Source organism: Oratosquilla oratoria, chromosome 35 (genome assembly GCF_046742065.1).
Source record: "Oratosquilla oratoria isolate Oo_2021 chromosome 35, ASM4674206v1, whole genome shotgun sequence".
Taxonomy (NCBI): Eukaryota; Metazoa; Arthropoda; class Malacostraca; order Stomatopoda; family Squillidae; genus Oratosquilla; species Oratosquilla oratoria.
Genome location: NC_134811.1, coordinates 9,935,632 through 9,955,739, shown reverse-complemented (window position 1 = coordinate 9,955,739; position 20,108 = coordinate 9,935,632). Strand labels below are relative to the sequence as shown.

General features: G+C 47.2%; 1 protein-coding gene across 12 annotated transcripts in view; it reads right to left on the bottom strand.

The window, feature by feature from the left end:
- Positions 1–20,108, bottom strand: part of trc (Serine/threonine-protein kinase tricornered) — a 484,328-nt gene that overhangs the window by 34,136 nt on the left and 430,084 nt on the right. For 4 of the 12 annotated variants that reach the window (XM_076173929.1, XM_076173933.1, XM_076173931.1 and 1 more), the window contains exon 2: positions 8,151–8,786. The exons of the other annotated variants lie outside the window; for them this stretch is intronic. In XM_076173929.1, the coding sequence (XP_076030044.1) occupies positions 8,151–8,241 (91 nt within the window). In that variant the 5' untranslated portion in view covers positions 8,242–8,786. The remainder of the gene's footprint in view (positions 1–8,150; positions 8,787–20,108) is intronic. 12 annotated transcript variants of the gene reach the window in all.

The following is a 20,108-nucleotide window of genomic DNA, read 5'->3' as shown; positions in this document are numbered from 1 at the left end:
GTTTCACAAGCGATCGCTTCTGAGGGAAGTTGGGTCTTTTGATAGACCGCGCGGTTGGGGCCCCAAGTCGTTTCCGCGGGCTTCTCAATAAAAGTGGTTTCTCGTCTGGTTTCTATTCAGAGCAAAAATATTTCCAACTCCTCTATTATTAGTTCCTTTCATGTCTGAAAAGGGTGTAATACGTTTCCCCAAAGTCTCGATTTTTTCAAATAAAACATATTCAAGTATTTCGGGCGACTTTATTCTTGTTTCCTTTTAATATTTGGTGTCAGTTACTGAAACCTATCTAATCTGTCACCGTTTTAATGATATTCAGGGGGCACACAAATAAATAAATAAATAAATAAAAATACGGGCGAACTAATGAACTCCAGTTTGTTGGTGACATTGATTGCGTCATCAGTGTCGACACCTGTATCCTAAAAAATATGCCATCTGACACTTGTGCCACCGTTCCCTATGAATAGAGACGTCATTTTTTAATCCCACCGCCATACCGACGAGGCCTTACCACAGTCTTAACAGACACAACCGCTACGGCCTACCTAGCATACTAAGCCACCAGTACTGCCAAGTCGAGAAATTGGTAAATGACAAGGCTGGTGATGTACACACTATTTTCACGTCACTTCTGTGCAAAAATATATCATTTAGAAACACCAAAACTAATACAAAGATACATCAATACATTATATAATCAAACTAAGAATACCTAACTCTTGCAAATCACTGTTCAAGAGAGTAGAGAGAAAAGAATGTTGCCTGGTCCTTCATCGACTGGAAATCCATGGCCTCACAGTCGCTGGCAACGGTCCTTGGGCTAGTGTGGATCGGTTTCAATGTCACCGACTTACACAAGTTAGAGGAACGCTTAACCCTTTGTCAGCTCTCCATGTGTGAACAGGTGAAGCAAATAAAATCAAGTTAGATCTTGGAGCGGGTTCACAGACCGAGTGTCAGCCCCCCAGGGCTGCACCTACAGATGGGAGATTAGAGTGTTGAAGACAGACGAAAGGGAGCTCATCCTCCCCGACGTCCGTCTCGCAGGGTCCTATCCTATACACATCTGTTAACAGGAATGGGACGCGACTCGAGTCTACCTTTCTGATGACACAGACCAAGTCATGAAGAGGTGCAACGATACCTGAGTGAGGAGGGGAAGAGGGCGTTTGAGAGGGTCATACCATCTCATGACCATAGATGCACCGGCTGACAACTGCAACGGATTCTTGGATGGGTAGATAGGTATTTTGATAGCTGGAGTTCCCCACATGCACACAACCTTTGAAGACAGCGCTATAAAGGACTGGTAGCGAAAGGACCGGCTCTGGTCCACCGTGACAACCCATATCACCACACATTGCATACCACCAACACCACCACCACCACCTCCACCAAATACGGGTCACTTTTGAGCTAAGTACAACCACTGGGAGGGAGGGGTATGGTAGTGGAGTACGTGGGGATGAAATGGGTGGGAGTGGATTTATGCCTTTTGACTTTGGCTACTTCCCTTGTAAGGAGGAAAAAGCCAGTGGTCGTATGTATGTATGTACAGTCGCTGAAGGAAGAGGAGGAAAAGAAGGAGGAGGGGAAGGAGGTGGTGGTGGAGGCGGAGAAGGAGGAGGAGGAAGAGGTGTTGGCCCGTCCCGATAAGGCTGGCAACCGGCGCCGACAGTGTCGTTGAAACAAACAGAGGTGTGGCCCCATGACGATATTATACAAAGGAGAAGAAAAAATTTAATTCCCTGATTTTCCAAACAGAAATCCCACCGGGCCCCGAGGACACTTTTCACACCCCAACGTGCGTATCTCCAAGTAAACATATGTTCATAACCCATGCAACAATGATATTCAAACTGGTAAATAAATTCGAATAAATCAAACATGATGCCCTAAGCAGTTTTGGAAGTCTCGATGTAATTCGTCGTTCATTCGCCTGGGGGTGGTACTATGGACAAGATTACTCCCAAAAGCTGAGTTTGGGTGAGCTTTCCTATCTTCATTTTTAACAGTATTCTGTGAGTCTTGATTGAGAATCGGGTGGGGGGGGGGGGAGTTGGAAGTGGGGGGGGTTGAGGGTAGCTTCGTGCAGTGAGGAAGGGATGGGCTGGCAAAGTCGGGCGGGGGGATACGAGCGGTAGGGGACGGGGAAGGCTGGCGGGGATAGTATAGAACAAAAAGGTCAAACTTGGAAATGCATCAAAAGAGGTACTAGGATATTCATAGGAAGATGCTGGGGAATGAGTTGTGGCATATATATATATATATATATATATATATATATATATATATATATATATATATATATATATATATATATAAAGGGGGGGGATCGCCAAGAAAAGGAAGAAGGGACAAGAAAATGTGTTCAAGAATCAGTCCGCTTCGACAAATGGTGACGTCACCTGCGACGTGCATAAGAGGACCGAGCGGCCAGGTGTCGCCCTCCAACGCGTCTTTTTGCGGCCGCAGCCATCCACCAGACCTCCCCAAAGGGCGGCGGCAAACGTCCAAAATATCACTTCGTTCGCACGACCACGTGTGCGAACGTATGCAAGGAAAATGCATTCATACATACATACACACACACACACATGTACGCACACACACACATGTACACACACACACACACACACACACACACACATTCACAACACCTACATGCGCACCAAGTTCTTCACATGGGCATGTATATTCGAGCCTGCTCATTTTCCTCTTAAAACAATCCCGGATCCAGTCCTACTGACAAGATAATGACCGGCTGCTGGGGACAACTCGCACCGGGAGGAACGAAGGGGAGTCTATGGACGGCGCCAAACCAGGCGGGGCGGGCCGTCAAACGACCGGCGAGAGGGAGGGGAAAGGGGAGGGTGAGGGAGGCCTCTCCCTGCAGTGTCCGGCGCCTCCCCTCCTCCCCCTCCCCTCTCGACCCAGCATATTGCGGCAGCCCAATAGGAGTGTCCCACAACATGAACCCATTTCCCGGATTTCTCTTCCAGTCCGGATATAAGATAGGAATCCACGGGGCGGTTTGCCACCAACCCACTCCACCTCTGAGGAGAAATTGGACGACAGCATCCCCCACCTCTCCTCCGCCACCACACTCTTTACGTTTCCCCGAGCCTCACCCTGTCAAAACTTCATGGACGTTATATATGTTCCCACCACTAACCCCCCCCCTCTCTCTCTCCATCTTTCTCCAACTCAGACTTATTTTACTTGTCTACGTCCTCCCATTCAACCTTCCTTCACGTTCTGGGTTTTCTGTCTTTCCCCTTTTTCACGTTTAACTATGTAATGTAGTTGGAAATGCAAATCTAATTTTTACTCGATTTGAATTTTTGTACTGGTACGTTCCATCTTGTTCTCCCACCCCACCCTTCTTCCACTACCCTGCAATTCTTCCCCCGTAGCCCATGTCAAAAATCTCTCTCCGTGAATCGTTCCCATCGCCCTTGCCTCTCAGACATCTTAAACTGTTACTCGACCCTTTCTTATAAAGGTTCACACACTGGGAAAATTCAGCTGGACTGATCAATCTAGGATAGGGTTAATTGTTATGAAATACCCTTTCATCTAAAATCTTTAGAAACTTGTTCCACTTATATCACTCACGAATGTCTAACAAAATGGCTAAATGAACCAACATTTTCCTGAAAATTATGAATTGTATGTATTCTAGTAACTTCCTCGTCATACTCCATTATTAACGCTGCGACACAGTACTAAGCTGGCTGAAATACATTTCTACAATTTTGGTCATATTTTATCCAACAGAACGTGTCCCGATTACATGCTAACTACCGCTGGAAAAGTCTTGCTCCTATATATTTACAACATCATCTCCCCAATGCATCCCTTGGAGGTACTTAATCTTTAGGAAGCTTCTTGCCACGGTTGTAAATTTCCTACAAGTCCCAGTCATGTTTCTCCCGACCTCCCCTCGACCTAATCCCCGTTCAAAGTTCTCCAGATCTCTCTTCCGTTTTCGTACCCAACTTTCTCGTGTGGATTTTGTTTCCTCTTGACTCACACGACTTCTTTCAGAAACTTGTGGCACTTTTCCTCCTTTCTCCCCGGCAACTTTCCTTTTATTCTCCTCCGCCCTCCCCCCCCTCCCCCCGACCCCCAAACGACGGAACTAGATTTTACTCCATCCACTCCCTCTCGATGTCAGTCACTCCTTTTCACCGAAACTTCCTTCTCTCTAACCTCACTTCAATTACAACTCTTACTTTCTACCTCTACCTCCACGTGGCCCACTTTCCTACCTCCAGGCTCCTCTACCCCCTTGTATCCTCCCTCCACCTCGTGGCTTTTGATCCAAATTCATTGCTCCACCCGGCCCTCTCTCTCCCCCTCCCCCTCCCCTCCCCTCTCGGTCCGACCGCGCGCCTCCAGTTACGTCACACTGCGGTAACTCTGACGTAAGGCAGACCTGACCCCCTCTGTGCTTCCCTGGTTTTCTTCAAAACTCGGCAAACTTTTCTTATCAGTCCCCTCTTTCTCTCTCTAACCAATAAACGCAAAAGAAATTACTGATGAAGTAGCTCACTTCGAAAGTTCCCTTACGGACAAAAGTCCGAAACACTCTTAAGATCGAGCACCATTCTACTGATCAGATTGAGCACTTGGATGAATCAAACACGACCTGAAGACCCATAACCTACAAAGTACTTATCCCGACAATATTACACACCATCGTTGCAGACGAAATTAGGTTAATATTCTATTCAAAACACATTTCCGATAAGAGGAAACGCACCGGTACAACTGCACAAAGAATCATGAAGACCCGGAAAAATATGAGGGAGGAAAGAATGTGTCTGGATGAATGGTCGCCTGCTTCCCTGCATACGGAGGACGCGGGCGCCGTGCCCGAGCCCGTATGGGTACGCCCCCAGGGCAACGCCACTTCACTTAGGTCTCTCATCACTCTAGACTACAGTATGCACTGTTACCTCAAGCATACGTAATCAAGATAATGGAAACATGTCATTAATCATATAATGTATATCATCATTAGTGAAGTAACTGGACAAAAACTACGTAACCCATTAACTGTGGTGTGAGGGGGAGCTCAACTGCACAAGTGGGCAATAGCAGGAGGCCAAGAGGGATACCTCAACTGAATAAAATCTCCTGAAGGCAACACAAATGCAGGTGTTAGAGTGGGTGACAGTTTCTGGGAGAGTGCACGGCGGCACGCTCACAAATTTGCGCAAAAACCAGCCCGAGGTACATTTATGGGGTCGTTTCCACGGGATAACCTGGACTTGCCTGGGCAACGGTTCACTTCAGGCCTAACCAACCAACCAACCAATAAACTCGTCGGCTCATTCTAACCCGACAGATATTTATCAGAGGCCAAAATTAGCCAATAGAGGAAGAGGAGTAGGAAGAAAAGATGGAGGATGGAAGGACAAAGAAGGAGGGAAAGGAGAAGGAAGGGAAGAAGAAAAAGAAGGGGAGGAACGAGAATAGAATAAAGATGGGAAGAAGGAGGAGGGATAGGAGGAGGGATAGGAGGAAGGGAAAGAGGAGAAAGAAGGAGGAGATGTTGGGGAATGATGAGGAAGAAGAAAAAGAGGAAAGAAAGGAAGAAGAAAAAGAGGAAAGAAAGGAAGAAGAAAAAGAGGAAAGAAAGGAAGAAGAAAAAGAGGAAAGAAAGGAAGAAGGAGAGTGAGAAGGAAGATGGGGAAAAGAAGAACGAGGGAAGAAAAAGGAAGACGAAGAACAAGTACAAAAAGAAGAATGAAGAAAGGAAGACGAGTGAAAAGAAAGGGGAACGATATACAAATGCATGAAGTAAAAGATAAGAAATTGACGAACTGCAGTTCAATAAAATATGGAAATTACAAATCCAGCATTTGTGAAAAAAAGAATTTGCCAGGTTAACATAACTGGAAATTCTACACCACAGGACTTGCAGGCTTGGAGAGGTCAGTCCAATGTGTGGCTTTTTGCCCAGCTAAGCCGCACCGCGCGCGCGCGCGCGCCCGCGTAGGCGGCACGAAAGCGCGATGCACTCACCTTCTTTTGTTCCCCCCCCACACCTCCCCGTCCTCACCTACCTCTGACCTCCCTTTCCCTCAGCCGCTGGTCGACCATACGAACGACCCACGAAGTTACGACGACATCAGTTCTCCTTCGAGTCTAAACACGATATCTGAAAGTGCTCACCTCCCACGCCATTATCTCGACACGCCCAATTACAGCCCCCCCCACCCCACGCCCTCTTTCTAGTTCAAGGGGCGTGCGTGCGCACAAGGGCGTCAACCCCTTCCCTACGGTAGTGCCTCAGACACACACGTGATGATAAACACTTTATGATTTCATTCAGCTGTGGCGAAGAACGGGACCTCGGAAGAGTCTGTCGTTGCTGTGGCTGAAGGAATTAACTGGATGGGTTCGGGTCGCCTCGCAGCTATCGTCGATGCTCAAGCACCCGCATCATCTGCATCACGACAACGACCACTGCCACTATCTACGGTGATGGATTCGACCTAAAAAGCTCCACTGCGTCGTCCTCGGTGTGGGCAACGCGTTTCCGGCACCAATGCGGAGTCAAACGGCGGAGTTTCCCATATTAATCAATCTTGCTGCGGACTTGTAAGTTCGAGGTGCCAGCCACGGGTAACCGAAACTCAAGTTTCCCCCTTAATGGAGGGTATCTTCCCCTCCACCACCACCACTTACCATTTAGGATTCTGCCTGGGAACTCGTCTGTGATCATCTTCAGGGCTGGAGAAGGACGAATGCAGATATATGCTGTAAAAGAGTTTGCCATCGATTCTTTCGAAGCTCGGGCATGGCCCCCAGTCTAGGATTAAACTCGTATGCTTTTCGGACTGACGTCTCTACGACTCTATACGAGTACTCCAACGACACATGAAACAGCGAGGTGCCCACTTAACCAAGAAAATGCACCCACATTATTGCAACACTCCAGCAAAGTAAAACATGCTCAGTCTCATCCAACCGGTCTTGCCTCCAGCTTCAGAGCCGAACCCATCTGCCCAACCTCCTCCTCCCGACTCCACACCTCGCCATTAACCCCAAGGGGATGCACCTTACTCAAGCTTCTCGTGCGCAGTCCCTCCACCCCTCCACCACCCCCAAACCCCGCACCCAAGTCGACCACCCCGTCCCGTCCCGTCAAATCCATTGGCGGCCACCCCCCGGCCGGTTAATCATAAAACCCCACGGTATACCCCCGAGGAAACGACTGACATAGTTACGGCTTTATCCTCTCCTACAGCGTCCAGTGGGAGTATCACGTACCTGCAAGAGAAAGGAAAAAAGTGTTAGCAACGTCGGCACGAAAACGAGGTAAAGATGAGGAAAGTAATGGGACGGGGATAAGACTATTATTTGGACTACCATCATGTCACGTTATACGTGAATAGTTCCACGTACAACTCATGTACATATATGAACATAAAAGCGCACGTACACGTGTACACACACACACACACACACACACACACACACACACAGAGGTACATATAACCCAAAGCACAGGTGAGTTGAATCTCCTTTAACACTGAACAAGCAGGATGGTGTCTTGGGTGGCCTGCTTCCCGTTCGCAACTAAACCATTGGGGTACATTCCACCATGATTGGAAGCACAACTTGAAGCGGTTTCTACTTCCGCCTTTAAGTCATCCATCACACGATGCATCAAAATGGGCAGGCGTTGCCTTCGACCAGCCACCCGCAAACAACAAAATGAATGAATGAATGAAAACTGTGCTTTGACCTGTTGGCAGTGCAATGGATGAATCACCATTGATAATAATTAACAACACGAGGAAATGGCAGAAGCGATACTCAATATGGCACGTGCGGGGTGAGATCCATATCCTGAACATGAATAAGCACTCCGTTAGAGACCTCAGAAGTGGGTCAGGAGCGCACTCAGGGGCACAAGCACCGCTCGGCCGCAGCCCGGATACAGGCTCTCTCTCTCTCTCTCTCTCTCTCTCTCTTTCTCTCACCCGACCCTCTACGGCAGGAGCAAAGCACGGCTTCCCCTTTTTTTTCCTCTTTTCACAAAACTCTGCCTCAGAGCTCCTTAAGCAGTGACGAGGAGTGTCACGGCCCAAGGAGAAGATAAACCCTGTGTCACGTGACGCAATACATACCTGGGGATGGCGGCGGCGGCGATGACGTGGGCCCGTTGTTGTTGTCATGGGACCCCCCAAAAAAGTGTTGCCAGAAGTCCATGGCCAGCATAGGGGCGGCGGTTATTCTTGTGACGCACACACTCGACAAGTTACGGCCCTTAAGGGCACGGACAAGCCTCAGAAGGCACTAAGAGGCACGGGGTGTTCTTCAGGCACGACGGCCCTCAAAGGCACGAGCCCCTCTCCCCGGGGAAGGCGGGGAGCCGGGGGGGACCGTGCGGAATTGGTTTACACGAAGGGAAGTTTGTAGCCGAGCAATTTGCTCGACCGCTCACTCGTCTTGCTAAGACAACACTTCCGGTTCGCAGCAGACTCTACAACTAGAGGGTCCGGATCTGTCGATTCGCATGAACGCCAACGGGCGGCGTCTGGGAACCAGAAGACGTGTTAAAATACAGCTGGCGGTGCCCTTCGACAAGGCATGCTAGACTCAACAGCCTTTTTGTTGGTTTTATCTCGCCGTTATCTTGCCCGTGGGCCACTCTTACGTCGTATTCACACGAGGGCGGCAATTAAGAGAAAAAGTGTCTGTTATCATCACACGCCGAGCCCCTGTCGGACTGACAACGTGATCGGAGTCTTTACATGATTAACCTGAAACAAAGGGACACATGAGCATGGACACGTCACTCGCGAGGGAAGACACGTGAACGACGATAGTTTTTTTTTTTTGTCACTACGTAATGGATTAACATAACACAAAATCTTACGACAATGGCATTTACGAATACAATTTACGATAATGACGGTGACAATGGTGGCAGCGAGAATTGTAAAAAATGATAGACGCTCTTAAGAACAAATCAATTCCAGTGGCAAAGCCTTTATGACCGACTGCAAGAGACCTCTTAATTCATAACGAGGTCAGCTGCTGAAAAAAAGTGAAGAAGTAAACAGACACCCACATAGGCAAACCGACCGAGCTTTCACTGACGAAACGAACGCCCGTCTCAACACGACACCAGACCGCAACTCGTCACCCGGAAGCAGGCGTCGAGTGACATGTTGACTGAACGAGCTGTGTTTTTGTGTGTGTGTGTGTGTGTGTGTGTGTGTGTGTGTGTGTGTGTGTGTGTGTGTGTGTGTGTGTGTGTGTGTATGTGTGTGTGTGCGCTCGCGTGTGCTTGTGACGGAAGGGCGCACGGCTATGGAAGCAGCGCCCCCCCCCTCCCCCGGGTCCTCCATCACCCCCAATTTCCTTGGATTTAGCGACGAAGTTACATCGTGCGGAACAGGCGACGCGCGCAAGTGTGTAGTGATTGCGGTCGCGTTATGGTCGCTAAGCACGGCGTTCGTTTCGGGAAGAAAGTGGTGGCGTACAAGTCTGGTCGTCACCATAGGGGAGCCATGCAGTGCAAAAGGTACGTTCGGGCGTGCGAAAAGGGCGTCGATCACGCGGGGGCTCCTCACGACATGTACCGTTAACCGACTGATGACCGCTCCTTCGCCCGCCGCATTCAGTCTCCGCTATCTCCCACACGGTCGCCTCCGCCACCGCTTCTCCACCGATATATCCACCGTATCTATCCACTGGGAGTGTTTCCTTTCTGATTAACACCCATTTCACACGCACGCTCTCTCTCTCTCTCTCTCCAAACCGTTCCGAGGTCTTCAAGAACACCCCGTGCCCCTCACCTCCATTGACATCGGCGGGCAGTACAAACAACCCACAGGTCATCATCTGAAGATCCTGCCAACAACGAAAGCAACACGAGATCGGAGGCACACGGAACCTCGACCTCCGGCAGGGGACTGGCCGATGTGCCTCGCTCACAGGCCCACGTGCCCTCCCCCCACCCTCCCCGCACCGACGCCCTTCTGCCCTTCGTTGTCCTTTACGTGCTGCCGCGCCATACGTGGGCGCCCGTCGCGTGCTGGTCCTGCCCAAGGCTCCATGCACACACACACGCGCGCGCGCGGGAGCAAGCAGCCTGTCGCATGACGACCTGAAGAGGAACCCACCCACAATTGTGCACGAATGCCAGGGGTCACCTTCGTTCTTTTCCTTCCGTCGAACTCTGGATTCCCGTTCGTCTTCCTCCTCCTCCTCCTCTGTGCAAAAACACTAGGAAGCTTCTCGGGTTTCCCGTCCCCCTCACCTACCCGCCTCGCCGGTCTGGGTTCAACATCAGTGAATGGCAATGGGTTTTAGAACTAGACACGGAAAAGTTAAGGTTATATCCATGATTTATGATCAGAGAAAGAATATAAAAAAGTTTCAGTTCAACCTTAAAAATGCCACTACTGTATGTGCGTGACATCAGCATTAAAATGAATAATCATATTACACTAAATTCACAAAGGATGTCTGTGCCCAACTCCGTTGCTTGGGGCGGTCACCCTTTCAAAACGGTACCTGTACCTCGATCTGATAATTTATCAACTTTATCGTGGCAAAGACCAAAGGACCTTAATCACCTTGAGCCCTAAGAACCACCCTTCAACTGAACAAAATCGTCTGACGTCTGTCACAATAGCATGATGTGCGTCATTGTACTGCGAGTATTACGTGGCACGTTCGTTCGTACATACAAACTTCATTATTTGACATGCACACCCCAGTACCTCCCTTTTAAGATGAGATACCTTGATTTTCTCTGCCAATGGCAGAGCAGTGCTACACCAATCAAATCTTGATTACCGTATACATGGCGGTACAAATTAGCAATTCCAGCCACATCGCCATGGTAATTGCTATACAAAATCAATTATACCCTTTTAAGGTGTTCTGGGTCCGTCTCTGTAAGGCATAGCGAAGCATGGTTACCACAATGCCATAACATGAAATCACGCTTTGTCCTTGACTGTGATGGCGTTGGTATACACGAGGCTAGCAAATTCACAGCAGAACATCATACGTCTTTATGAATCGAGACACACTCTAAGTAAGGATTACCACAATTGAATAACAAAAATATAAAAATAAAACCTACGAATCTGCAAAGCGGCAAAACACAGTTCACCGTCAGACACAAGCACCGAACATGCACTGCTTTCGACTCGAGCAATGTGCCGGAGACCAGGGGGTCCCCTCACGTTTGATACGTGGGTGTGTGTTTTGCGATGACCCCTATAATGGGGAACAAGAAGCTCTTAGTGTGTACAATTCCCCCTAGCCCACACACACACACACACACAGACACTTGTCCATACATTGGCGGTGTGGAGCCTGTACAGTGATACAGAAGTGGCGACGATCCAAAGGCCATGTCACTCTATGGGCACCGGGAGTGTGCGATCCATCACAGAAAGACTTTTGGAAACCTTTGAGTTAACATCTTTGAACGCATGAAGGGAAACATGGGGTATGATTACACTGTACGCGCGTACAATTGGGGGGGGGGGAAGTATTCGCACACGAAAACAGCAACGTCCTGCATGCAATAACTGGCACGAGAGAACACAGAGTTAACTTTGAAAGATATAGGAAGAAATCCTGTTTCCCAAGTAGGACCAATAAAAAGTGGGAAACAATTTTAGTGAAGAAGAAGAAGAAGAAGAAGAAGAAGAAGAAGAAGAAGAAGAAGAAGAAGAAGAAGAAGAAGAAGAAGAAGAAGAAGAAGAAGAAGAAGAAGAAGAAGAAGAAGAAGAAGAAGAAGAAGAAGAAGAAGAAGAAGAAGAAGAAGAAGAAGAAGAAGAAGAAGAAGAAGAAGAAGAAGAAGAAGAAGAAGAAGAAGAAGAAGAAGAAGAAGAAGAAGAAGAAGAAGAAAACTGCGTGCACAAGTACATGCATCCGCACACGCACGTGCAGGAAGGCCTGGATCACGCACAGAGGAGCACGATCTGTGGAGTGGACAGGAAGGAACCCCCATGACACCGTTCCACCCGCCGTATTGGCTTTCCTCTCACCTCACACAGACCGGATCCCAGCCGGGTTCGAGACGCCCCGTTCCTGTACCTGCCCCTCCTCCTCCTCTTCCTAGCTGCTGTCGCTTCCCGTTTCTAAGAGTCACCACGCTGCTGCAACTACATATTACCTAGCTAACTTCTAAGGAGCTCCACCTAGCATTGATATCTACAGAGATGCGCAAATAAATATTCAGAGTAGTTTGTGCACCTGGCAGTTGCCATGTACATGTAATTAATCAGACAAGCGGATTCATGGTCATACAGATGCAGCAGCCTCAGCCGCCGCCATCATACTAATTTCTTGGCACCGTGATCCCAAACGACTTCGTTCAGTTGAGGTCGGGCTAATCTTTACTCGGGGCACAATGGGGTCTCGATCGATCAGCCAGTCCTCAGTGTTCAAAAGCACACATCCACTCTGGCCCGCTCATTTTCAACATGACAATCTGGACAAAATTCACACATCAAGACGACGTTGAAGAAAAATAAAGAGCCAACTCATTGGCAACATAAATGGAGCAAATCTTCGCGCGTTACAATGTCCGGAGTTAGAGTCCAGCTCACTCGACACACCAGCCAGTCCGTCCAGACAGCCACATGCCCTCAGTTCTCGTTATCCATCGACCTCTCTCCTATAAACATCCGTTCTCTGTCCTCACCTCTCCCTCTGCTCCTCTCTCTCTCTCTCTCTCTCTCTACCCCTCTCTCATTAGTCTGCATACTATACCACCTTGTCTTGCGAAATCGATGAACTGATGCCCCCCGTCATCTTCCACCCCACGGCAAGTTCTACATAAACCTCGATGTTACGTGAGGGAAGGCGGCGTGGCGATAACACCTGAGGTTTTACCCTGCCATAGCAGCTGAACACCACACGAACGATTCCGACGCTGCTGCCGCCTCAACAAACCTCGGAAATGCAAACACGAAGCTGCTTACTCGACCCAACCCTGGCCTCTCCATACGTGACTAACCACCTCCCCCAACATCCACCTCCCCCTCTTTCCCCCATTCACTTCCTGACCTCGTCCTGTGTCCATATATTCCCTTCCCAACACACTCCTTATCTTCCTTCCACCCCCACCCGAACCTCCCTTCGCCTCCTCATCCCCGTTACTGTCACGCGATCTCGGTCGAATGAGGTCATTCGGATATGGCAAGAGGTGCGAAAAGGCAAAAGCTGAGGTCGAATGGAGTCAGATCTGCGACGATTTTATCCTGTCCATCTGTATTGTACATCCCTTCCCTTCCCTTACCCCAATCCGACGTCACCAAGGCATTGCTATGATACCTTAACACTGCCTTTAGGTTCGGTTCCCCGTATCTGTTGCCACACAAACACAGACGCTGCCAACCGCGCAGTGTCTGACAGGAGTCATAACAAAAGCTTCATACCCACGAACATGCACGTTCACAGAAAATGGCGTTAAAATCGCTCCTGTGTGCGGTGCAATACAAGCCTAATCCTTAATCCTTTCTTTGTTATCTATGACTTAAAAACGTCTCCTGACTGCTGCCATGCCATTCTATTCAGCCAAGTGCAATCCCCATCAGGCGCTGAAAACGGAACAATTACCATACTATCTATTTCTTGTTCTTATAATGATGAGCTCAACATTCACCCAACAAACTGAGTACACCCTTCTCTCCACCTCGAAAGGCGCCGTGTTAAGTTTCCTATTGAGTACAAGCTGAAGGAAATAAAAACCAGAATGCCTTCTCCAGCGCCTTGACACCCCCAACACCGCCATCACCGCCCACCTTTCACCTGACGGGAAGCTTGGCCGCCACCGCCGCCGCAGCTTCCTTCCACGCTAACCCAAAAGCCAAGATCTGTTCGATCTACGTACGTACTGTGCAAGATGGACGCCTGTGGTGGTATCGTCTTCTTATTATCCATCCTCAAAACCCACTAGCTTCACTACCTCCTGGAGGAGGTCACCGGACCGAGCCCCAATATCTATTTCAATTCCAACCATTTTTCATCCACTTGTTCGCAACCAGCGACTAGCCCGCCATTTCTGCTCCTGCAAGGCAGCCACAGAAATACATTTGACCTCAGACAAAATCCAAAGTCTCTTCCCAGTGATCTGTGGTCGGGTATGAGGAACGTTCCGAACTAATGCGGGGCTCTGTGTTTCCAGTTATTGAAACTAGAGCCAACAATTATCATTATTACTTCCCATGGCGACCAATCGACCACATCCCCTCATAACTTCCAAAGTCCTTCGGAACATTGCGTGTTCTTATCCTCTTTATGGAATGCGCCCGCTTCATACAGAATCCCTCCTCATAAGACAACTTTCCAATCTCTTCACTCCACCTCGTAAAGAAGGAAAACCAGATCCCCAAAGTCTTGCACCATCGTTCTGACAATTGTCCTGAGCCTCTCCTGGAAGAACAATACACTTTTCCAGAACACCTTCGATAAACCTGTTCGGCGATCCAATCCATCACGTGACGTTTCTGCTCTCTCTGGTAATACCCCTTTTACCCGAACTCTGAAACCAAGGTCTCTGATGCAACCTTCTCCTCCCCCACACCTCTCCAGCACTTCAGTCTGCCTTCACCAGCTAAGCGGAAGAGAATCAACGTAGAGCACCATGCGTGTGATAGATAGATAGAGAGAGAGAGGGGGGGAGGGAGGAAGGGAGGGAGAGTGAGAGTGTGAGAGAAAAAAATAGAGAGGAGGGGGAGAGAGGGAGAGAGACGAGAAAGACAGATAGATATATAGATAGATAGAGGAGGGAGAGAGACGAGAGAGAGACATATAGATAGATAGAGAGGAGGGGGAGACAGACGAGAGAGAGACAAATAGATGGATAGAGAGAGAGAGAGAGGAGGGAGAGAATAGTTGCAATTTGCTCGTTGTTCATACGAAAGACTCCCCCCCCCCCCGGTCGTTTTCCGTTCTCCCCCAAATCGCTTCTCTTTGTACCAATCCGTCACCTCCTGGATCCAACCCTATCACCAAACGTTCCCAGCAGCCTGGAGACTTTTCCCACGGTCAGGGCCATATTCCCACGATTCCGGCAGTTCTCCCACGGTCTAAACACATGGTCTGAAAAACAGCGCGCTCATAAGTTAGAAAAAAAAAGTCGAGAAGCGAACAAAAACATCCGGTTTCTACACGCGAGGCTACACATAATTGGTTATAATGTCAGGAAAATAGAAAAGACATGGGAAACAGTTACTATGACACGATCTGGTCATGATGCATAGTTGGCAGTAACTGACCACAAAAAACAAATAAATAAATGAATAAATAAATAAATGTTAACTTTCCGTCAGACCCAAACCTTATCCTCCTCATCTCCTAACCTTTCAGCAATCCAACACTACTAACGACACATCTGACCCGACGCCAGAGTCAAGACGAAGACTGAATGAGTGCGCTTCTTCAGGTCAAGACACGATGTGGATGGACGGGCATTTTCGGTCTCAACCATTTCAACATGGTGGCATACTTGGTAGATTTTATTTCATCTAAGGGCAGACTGTTTCATGTAGCTAGTCCTCAACAGGAACAAAACTTATAAATCACGCGTTGAAGGAGTTCACTTACAAGAGATCTCTTGCCCATATCCATTCACGCAGCTTGTGTTAGTACTAGAAATATGGGATTAATATGTGTGAATCAACCCAAACGTTCCCTCGGAGGGTGTTGTTGTTTACACGTATTACATGTACAACTGTCGTCATGAGGCCCGAGACTTCCCGGGTGCCACGAATGGCAGGTGCTTCCTAGAGGTTTTCCCTTTCAAGAGCAGAACGGGGAGGGATCGGGTGGTCTCGGAGGAGGAGGAGGAGGAGGAGGAGGAGGAGGAGGAGGAGGAGGAGGAGGAGGAGGAGGAGGAGGAGGAGGAGGAGGAGGAGGAGGAGGAGGAGGAGCCATGTGTGGGTTCCGGGAGCAAGATCCGCAAATGGCCCCGCCAAGGTGGTGCATTACGTCACTCTCAAGTGGGGCTCGCGAGGGCCATTGCTACGCGTCAGTGGCACCCACCTTTCCTCCCGGAGAAAGACACACCCCAGCAACTACTGAGGTACAACTTATGTCTCCCGGTATGGCAGCCAAACACGGAAGAAAATGAGTCATTTCATTCAGCGGTCGTTAAGGTCCACGGCTTTCTAACAGGTTATCAATACCTACATATTTCCAATAAAGATCTACTGCGATCAGATTACCCAAGTTTTGTGCTGAACATATACGTGTGTGTGTGTGTGTGTGTGTGTGTGTGTGTGACTAACTTACTCGAATTCTACAACACAGTTATCTCGAATTATGACAAAAGAAACAATATAGATTTAGTATATCTAGACTTTGCAAAAGCTTTTGATACCGTCCCACACGAAAGACTACTTACTAAATTAGCTTTGCATGGAATAAGTGGTAGCCTATTAGGTTGGACTAGTAATTGGTTGAAGGGTCGAAAACAGAGAGTTGTTTTAAATGGAAAAACTTCTGGATGGAAAAGTGTTGCAAGTGGAGTTCCTCAGGGTTCCGTTCTTGAGCCACTTCTATTCATAGTATATATAAATGATATAGACCATGGACTAAAATCTACTGTTTCCAAATTTGCTGATGATACAAAACTGTGCGGAGTGGCAAATGATCACTCAAACCAATTAGATATTCAAGAAGATTTAGATCAATTACAGCAATGGTCTGAAAAGTGGCTAATGAAATATAACACAAGTAAATGCAAGGTAATGCACATAGGTAAAAATAACAGTAAGTACGATTACAAGTTATTTGGAAATTCGTTAACAAAAGTGGATAGTGAAAAAGATCTCGGCGTAATTATCAGTAACGACCTCAAATCATCCAAGCAGTGTATTTCAGCCTCTGAGAAAGCAAATAAGATTCTAGGACTGATTGCGCGATCTTTTGATTTCAAAAGTCCATCACTCATTAACAAGCTATATAAATCGTTAGTTCGTCCACATTTGGAATATGCTGTTTCCGTATGGTCACCGAATCCCATTAAAGACATTGACAGACTGGAAAAAGTACAACGGCGAGCCACAAAACTAATTCCAAATATCAAAAATAAATCATACGAAAATCGACTAAAACATATGAATCTGTTTTCCCTAAAAAAGCGTAGACTCAGAGGTGACTTGATACAGGTCTTTAAAATTCTAAAGGGAATTGACAACATCAAAAGTGACAAAATTTTTACATTGAATGAGAATCAGACAAGAAACAATGGTCTCAAACTGTCCGGAAATAGATTCAATTTGGAAGTAGGTAGAAACAACTTTGCCAACCGTGTAGTTAATGAATGGAATAAACTTCCTGCACAGGTAGTACAATGTAGTTCAGTTCGAAGCTTTAAGAATCATTTAGATAAATACCTAAGTAAGATGCTGTAATGATTATGATTTATCTTATATTATTTGTTTTTGTTTTGTTATCATTTGTCTGTCTGATTTTCATTTATTATTAGTTATATGTCAATTTATTATTATTTACTATTTACCTGTTTGTTTATTATTTAACTATACCTATGCATTTATTTATGTATCTTATTTGTTATTTACATTATCATAGTTTTTATTTATTATTTTATTATTATTATGATTTTTTTTTCGCATCCGACCTAGATATGGATCAAAAGGTCTCCTGTCGGCATGCTCCGCCTTTGTAATCCTTTGTGTGTGTGTGTGTGTGTGTGTGTGTGTGTGTGTGTGTGTGTGTGTGTGTGTGTGTGAGAGAGAGAGAGAGAGAGAGAGAGAGAAAGAGAGAGAGAGTTAACTTGAAAAATGATCTTTTGGAAAAAAATAAAATAAAATAAAATAATGGTTCACTCCCGACACAATGTGACGAACCTTACAATTCACGGCTATTGACGATTTACACATCTATCCTGGCTACCGCCAGCCAATCTTATTCAGCAAAGAGAAACCTGAGCAACGAAAGGATAAAACTGTATCTATAAAAAAAAAGTCCATCAAAACAAAGAAAATAAATTTATGTAGAAGAATGGACACTCGAAATGTGTCAGGTTCCTTTATTTTCTGGGCCCTACAGATGAGGATGGAATGCGCTTGCCATTACGAAAAGTTGTTGAGGGGAAGTGGGGGAGAGGTAGAGGCCCCCAAACCGCCCTCTAAGGGGGGTGGAGGTGGGGGAGAGGTAGAGTCCCCTCCCCGCCCTCTGATGGGGGTGGAGTGTTACGCAATGTGCAAGTGCAACTCTAGTGCCGCCGCAAGTCGTTACCCGAATCCGGGAACAAGACCGTGTCCGAGAGCGGGACACAGACCAACTCCCCCAATTCCGAGCCTCGTATGGGTATTGACTATACTAGTTGAGTGAAGTAATTTCTTGGGAGTTCAGTGACCCTGCTACCGACCAGTCACGCAGTATTATTTTTTTTAATAGGCTAATTGCTACTCAAAAATATAAGGCTGACCAATTCTAATTCCTCCTTTTTATTGCCTGAAATCTCTCTTTGACGACCTCTATGAATCCACCTATATTGTCTCCATGGATGGAAGCGCTGGTTATCACAGACGAAACAGTAATAGTAATCCCAACCTCGACTTCATCAACTACACCTACCCTGCAAAAGCCTGGCAACACGGCCACTTAACGACTCCTCTAACCTGCTGGGTGGGGACGGGACATAAATCACTTGCAAACAGGAGGTATGAACCTTTCAATAGAATGGGCTGTGTAATACGTTAAACAAGTACTCTAAGCAAACAGTATTGGCACCTTAAAAGCATACGAAGAACAGTAGCCCTTCACCCTAAGGGCACCAACCACTAAGGGCAACGAGCCCTCGATTAAAGAAAGACTCGAACTACGACGACGTAACACGCTGCGTTGCATCGCCGTGACACCAGAGCGTCCACGCCACTTCAATCAATTTGAACCTGTACCTATTCTTGTCCGCCCAGGACGAGGGCACCTCTCCTGCGCAGGTCACAGACAGACGGTGTAGTATCCGTGAGGGGGGAGACCAGAAGACCTACATCAATGCTCAGTATCCTTAGTTGTTCTTCTTCCTATCCCCCCCCCACAGCTCCTCTTTCTCATCCTACTTGAACTACAGAAACGTCTCACTCATCTGGCATACCACACCATCCGCATTGTCACGAGACTCAGCGTCCCAGCCCAGCAATACATCGTTATCGTAATCCTCCTTACATAACCCATCCTCCTCCATTAATTTCTTGTGTAAATATGCCTTGTTATTCAATGATTTATCAAACCGAGCAGTTGGGTGTCTGATGTCGAGTTAAGCTTCCAAGAGCTACACTAACGAAGTGGTTCTTAACAGAGATTGCCCCCCCCCCCACCGACCTCCTTTCCAAGGGTACGAGAGTCTACATTTCTAGTTGTTTCATGTTACAGAATATATTTGCTCGTTGGCAACAAGACATTCTTGTCGGATTTCGTTACATTGTTAAAATATACATTTGAACTGACAACGCAAATAAACCATGACGGATCTGATTTTTCTTTGCCATGATAGGTTCCTCTGTCACATTTGGGGCACAAGGCGGCGGCGGCGGGGTAGAAACACTTGATAGTCTCAAAGGGAGGTAGAGTAAAAAGAGGTTAATTATCATTGCACTAATGTAATGACATGCACTGCAACACACTTTTATAGTCGTTGATTTTATGCAATGATCCGCACTGATATTTCGGGCAATGAGACGCTTGATCAATGCATTGCAATACTCGGCTCTGTGAAAATCAAACGCCAGACTTTTCGCACACCTTTTCGCTCCTAAATGCAACGACTGCCCGGTGCAAATAAGAAAAACAACAGACAATATGTAACCAAATAAACTAAAGCGTTTTGGGGGGAAAAAATGCTTTTTGACTACTCTTCGCACATACTGCCAACCTCAAGATTCCTGAAGTATTTCGGTAATATTCACGGAATGTACAGTACGGCTGGCAGTTCGCCGCGTTTGGCAGCGTGGAATAAACTGAACTACACAAAAAGTCTACGTGTGAGTATTGGTGAGGGAAGGAACGAAAGAGTTTTACGAGGAGTGTGGACATTCAGGGCTCATCACCTGCCAAACATGAAGTCATACATAAAACAG